Source organism: Lactuca sativa, chromosome 1 (assembly GCF_002870075.4).
Source record: "Lactuca sativa cultivar Salinas chromosome 1, Lsat_Salinas_v11, whole genome shotgun sequence".
Lineage (NCBI taxonomy): Eukaryota > Viridiplantae > Streptophyta > Magnoliopsida > Asterales > Asteraceae > Lactuca > Lactuca sativa.
This window is the reverse complement of record NC_056623.2, coordinates 10,640,350-10,646,038: the sequence shown is the minus strand read 5'-3', so window position 1 is coordinate 10,646,038 and position 5,689 is coordinate 10,640,350. Positions and strand designations below refer to the sequence as shown.

Genomic DNA, 5,689 nt, shown 5'->3' with positions numbered 1-5,689 from the left:
GAAAGTAAGAAAAATCGCAAGGAAATGGCTGATCTCGAGTTCTATTTATAGGCTGCTGGGTCTGGGATTACGCGGGGCGTAATCTTAAATTACGCAGGGCGTACTCAGTACGCGGGGCGTACTCGGTTACGCGGGGCGTACTTTGACGTCACTGCGTGCGTCGACTGGTGGCACTCGAGTATTGGTCAGACAAGTTGCATCCGACTGAGTACGCGAGGCGTACTCAATTACGCGGGGCGTAATTGACTCGTCGAACTTCTAAATTGCGTAACTTTCGCATACGAGCTCCGTTTTCGACGTTCTTTATATCCACGCGAAGGTCAGACCATACTCTACAACTTTCATTTAGACTCCGTCGGCTAATTTTGACTTTTATTTTTATTATTTATTTTTAGAAGGCCGGGACAGAAAAACTTCGTTATAAATTCATAACTTCTTCGTCTGACGTCCGTTCTCGCCTAACTTTTCATCGTTTCGCTACTAACAATGAGATCTTCGATTCTCATTTAGATTGTTTCGGCTAAAAACTGCTCGATCTCAAATCGAGTATTTGGGCTGCATACTGCTAAGTCGAAACTTAGAAAAATCATAACTTCCTCATACGAAGTCAGATTTGGGCGTTCCTTTTATGCACGCTCTCGGTTTAACGAAATCTACGACTTTCGTTTAGATCGCTAAGGCTAAATATCGCTCTATCTTAAATTCATATTTTACGTCACTCGACGTCGTGCCGGTTCTGTCGCGAAACTTCGACAGGTCATAACTTCTTCGTTATAACTCGGATTTTGGCATTCCTTATATCTCCGGAATCCTTGTTTCAACCACTACAACTTTATGCAAAGATATCGGGCTTATCTCACACTTTAATTTTGACGCTTATTTTATTCTTAATTCATTAAATTATAATAATTAAGAAAATAAACACATAAATCACATAATTCACATAATTCACAAATAATTCATTTTTATTATTTCAAATTGGGGTTACAAAGGTTAACCTAGACTATTACATTGCTAAAAATGGCAATCCCAGAAACACGGGCGTTACAACTGTTCATCTCTTGAAAATTTGGTGTTTTGTATGATAATCACCAAGATCCACTTCTGCGCAAAATAGTAATGTAACGCGACAAATATGATTTGTTGATTTTGAATTTTCGGTCTCCGCATCCTTGGATATGTCGACCCATTATTTTGCCTAACACAAATTCTTCCTTTGGATTCCACGATTCGGTTGATGCTTTCCTTTTCCTTTGTCGTGGAGGGGTTGGTTCTTGAAGATTTATTCGGGCAGTTTGATTTTTTTATACGAAGTTGTCATCCGACTCGGCGACGGTTTGTGTTTGTGGCTTTTGGGCCTTGATGGGGTTGGGTTTGTAGATAATAAAGGGGAAAGCCGTGAAGATGGTGAACATGTTCCGGGTTACGTTTGACATAGACATATGGTAATATTGTTTCGACACATTGCACTAGTTTTATTTATTTATTTATTTATTTATTTATTTTTGAAACGGCAAACTATCCTACTCCTAATCTAATCCTAAACACCACCTATGTCTCCTAGTGAGACTTGAACCCATGACCTCTCATTTGAGAGAGTCACTCCTTACCGTTAGGCCAAAGACCCTTTGGTACATTGCACTAGTTAGTGTTCTTGAACTAGTAGTAAAAGAGTTCCTCCGACCATATTTTAGGGTGTGGGGTTGTTGGAATACATTTTAATGCAAATACGAATGAAGGAGAGAAAATATAGAAGGTGATGTGAATTAAAGGTTAAAAATAGTGGTATCTATAGAGCTGTAAAATGGTTTATAATTTTTTTTTTAAAAAAAAATTGCTGCGAGTACTATAGGGCAAGGGAAAGTAAATAAAAGAGATAGTGTTCTCCTCGCACCAACCATGTGGTGGTCCTTTACCTCCCTATGGTGCCAGCTCACCCCATTGCATTGTTACGATGAGGATTGTCCGTCCCCTTGAGTTCGATTGATTTGCAAATGAAATAACATGATTTATTTGAGTTAAATGTTTTTTTTAAGTCCACCCAGCATGGGACCTGTTATATGTATATATTGATTAGATGTCGATATATTGAGACATGTATGGTACGAAGTTTCAAGGTAAATCACGTGTTTATATCTATGTGGTAGACTGGTTGCATTTCCTGTCCATGATCTCACTATAAATATATGTGGTAGCATCGGGATGAGACACATACAAGAAATTAATTAAAACCTGAATAAATATGGAGCCAATATTTTATATATTTTTCTCAATCATTTTCGTGATATGGATTACGAAAGTTGCCCTAGGGAAAATAAGAAATTTACCACCGAGCCCCTTCCCATGTTTACCTATCGTGGGTCATCTTTACCTGCTGAGAAGCCGGCCGCTCTACCGAGCCTTAGGTAAACTCTCCGCCCACCATGGTCCGATGCTCATGCTTCGCTTGGGCGCCCGCCGGGTTTTCTTAGTTTCGTCTCCGGAAGTGGTGGAGGAATGCCTCACCACCAACGACCTTACTTTCGCCAACCGTCCCCGTCTGCTTGCCGGAAAACACCTTGGGTTGGACTACACCACCATTAATTGGTCAAGCCATAATGATAACTGGCGTAGCCTCCGCCGCGTGGTCAGCCATGAGCTTTTGTCATCTTGCCAGGTACGAACCCTTAGCGCCATTCGTGCAGAAGTGGTGCACCACCTGGTTAAGAATGTCATGTACCCTAGAGTAGTAAGGGACGGGATGATGGAGATGAAGTCGGTGTTATTTGAGGTGGTGCTGAATGTGGTGATGATGACGATTGCCGGGAGGAGGTGTGATGTTGAAGGGGGAGAGGCTGGGCGGTTTATGGAGCTTGTCCAGGAGTTGTTTATTGTGATGGGGGCGACCCATGTGTCCGACTATTTGCCATGGTGGAAGTGGGTGGGAGGGAAACACTTAGAGAAGGAAATGGTGACATTAAATGAAAAGTGGCATGCGTTAATGCAAGATTTTATAGAAGAGCAGAGAAGAAAAACCGTGGTGGAGGCGGAGGGTGGTAGCTCCGATGAAAAGAAAAATTTGATTGAATTTCTACTGATGTCGCAACAAAAAGAACCTGAAAATCACAGCGATGAAGTTATCAAGGGATTATTGCAGGTACTCATTAAAATTAGAACATACCTTACATGGTATTGGGAACACAATAACGATGAGAGGCAACATTTTAATACTATTGTTTCGAGTAATACACTAGCAATTTAGCAAAAGAAAATAATTTTATATCATAGTCTACTGATAATATCGTTTTAATTCTTGTTAATATTATAACTAATTCCACTTCGAAATTGAAATTCAAGCATTCGGTTTTTTTTAGTTATATAATATGGCTAAGTTTCCTGATCATTTTCATGTGTGATAGGTACTAATATCAGCAGGAAGCAATACATCGAGTGTAACAATGGAATGGATGTTATCGCTTTTGTTAAATAATCCTGAAGCTCTAAAGAAAGTGCAGACTGAGATTGACAATTGTGTTGGGGAAGATCGTCTAGTTAACGAATCAGATTTGACCAACCTTCCTTATCTTCGTTGTATAATAAACGAGACTATGCGTATATACCCTGCTGCTCCACTCTTGTTACATGAGTCTGCAAAGGATTGTATGGTGGGAGGTTACCACATCCCAAGTGGTACAATGCTACTGATGAACGTGTGGGCGATACAAAATGATCCAAAGAACTGGAAAGACCCTACAATGTTTAAGCCAGAAAGATTTCTAGGGTTAAAAGGTTCGGGAAATGGGTATACCTATAAGCTAATGCCATTTGGGACCGGAAGGAGGAGGTGTCCAGGAGAAAACTTGGGAATGCGTATGATCGGGTTGACAATGGCTACGCTTATTCAATGCTTCGAGTGGGAAAGACCGAGTAACGAGATGATTGACATGACCGCAGGAGTAGGATTGATCGCACCAAAAGCTAAACCCTTGGTGGCGAAATGTCAGTCCCGTGGAGTGATGGCCAAACTGCTATCTCAGATGTGAAGATATCAATATTGAGTGTCATTATAAATGGATATATTTTAATTGCCTAAGAAGGTATTAATTGAAAGAGTCAAATTAAGAGTGCAACAGGTAGGGTGGAGGTACCTGGTTGAAATGTATTTTGTAGGTCATTTTAATCTATTCTTCTTAATTATTAAGCAATCTAGTTGTTTTGTGGCTATCTTAGTAGCTTAAATTTAATCGTTATTGTTTCTTTTGTAAGCTATTTAAGCATTGTTTCATATTAAATAAGATGTGGCAACCAAAAGCGTTATGAAGTCAACCAAAAGCGTTATGAAGTCCTCTCTTCCTATAAGCTATTTAATAGCAGTATAAAAGGTAATTAAAGAGATTACACTGTTACACTGATTAGTCTAGAAGATGAGTGACAAAATCTCCCTAAGGTTTCTCTATTTTGATAGCGATCATTACAACCATTAGAGTTAATTAATGGAGAATTTTTTTCCCGAGAAATTAAATATTCTTCTACTTTTTATTCTTACATATCCTCCTACCCAATAAAATGGTGACATGTAACATTTGATGATTATTTAATGAAATTTAAGGATATTAATATGACACTTATTTCCCCAAGCATAGTATGATGAGAATTATGTGATCCAAAACATCAAGTGCTAGTATTTAGATCTTATTTTCTTTAATTTGTATTCATAAATATACGTATATGTGTATTTATATATATATATATTTTCACTCATAAATACATATAAATATAGGGTTGAGCCTTTAAACCGATTTTCTAGGGCCTCACCGCATAAGCATAAGCGGTTCGATGATCTGTTCCTTAATTATTACTCATTTCGTTCTTGTTACTTGTGGGACCGGTACCATCGGTTCTCAGAAAATAAAATGATACTAAACCGAAATGGAGGTACTGATTTTTAATTTGTTGGTAATTTTCTTTCCAACATAGTAACACTTTTAAAGTTTTGCTACTTATGATAAAAGCATCACAATTGTTTTGGTTTTATGTTTTTTCAACTTTCTTATAGTTGTTTATTAAGTTCTTTTAATTTAAATGTGCATGTACTTTTGGCTTTGTAAGTTGTACTTTGTAAAATTGATACTAGTTAAAGATTGGTAGTACCATTGTACCAGAACCTAACTGAACTGGTATTGTATAGCACCTTACGGTTTGGTATTTCATTCTTACAAATTTCTCAAATCAGTTTTGGTACCTTTGGATTCAGTACGAGGTCAATCCCATTTCGGTACCTAACTCACCTCTATGTAAATATGTACTTTTTAGTTTTTGTAACCTAATTAAACTACGTATTTTGACATGTATTTAAGTCATTGAGAACATAAGTTGACATTTAAAAGTAGGGATGAGCAAAAGGCCCGAACCGGCCGGAACCGGACCGGACCGGGGAACCGGCTTCGGCCAAAATCAAGAACCGAACCGGCCCGGCGGTTCTACCGGTTCCCGGTTCCTACCGGTTCTTGTCGTGTCTTCAAATGTTGGAACCGCTCCTTGAAAAATAGCATCATACGGTTCCGGTTTTTGCCGGTTCTACCGGTTCCGATTAAATCGGTTCCGGTTCCTACCGGTTCCCGGTTCCAAAAATCCACAAAAATAACGTCCCGGTCCCGGCCCGACCCGATCGGTTCCATCGGGTTCCGGTTCCGGTACCGGTTCCGGCCGG

General features: G+C 39.2%; 1 protein-coding gene across 1 annotated transcript; it reads left to right on the top strand.

The window, feature by feature from the left end:
* The first annotated feature begins 1,143 nt into the window (after positions 1–1,143).
* Positions 1,144–4,294, top strand: LOC111910801 (cytochrome P450 81Q32). The gene is made up of 2 exons (XM_052766527.1): positions 1,144–3,136; positions 3,399–4,294. Exons 1-2 carry the CDS (start codon positions 2,243–2,245, stop codon positions 4,020–4,022), a joined length of 1,518 nt encoding a protein of 505 aa, XP_052622487.1. The 5' UTR covers positions 1,144–2,242; the 3' UTR covers positions 4,023–4,294.
* The last annotated feature ends 1,395 nt before the right edge of the window (positions 4,295–5,689 follow it).

Bases quoted from the DNA above. Each gene is read 5' to 3' on its own strand.
- LOC111910801 (XM_052766527.1), top strand. From the start codon at position 2,243: ATGGAGCCAATATTTTATATATTTTTCTCAATCATTTTCGTGATATGG. The intron at 3,137-3,398 runs GTACTCATTAAA...CATGTGTGATAG, and splicing joins TTATCAAGGGATTATTGCAG to GTACTAATATCAGCAGGAAG.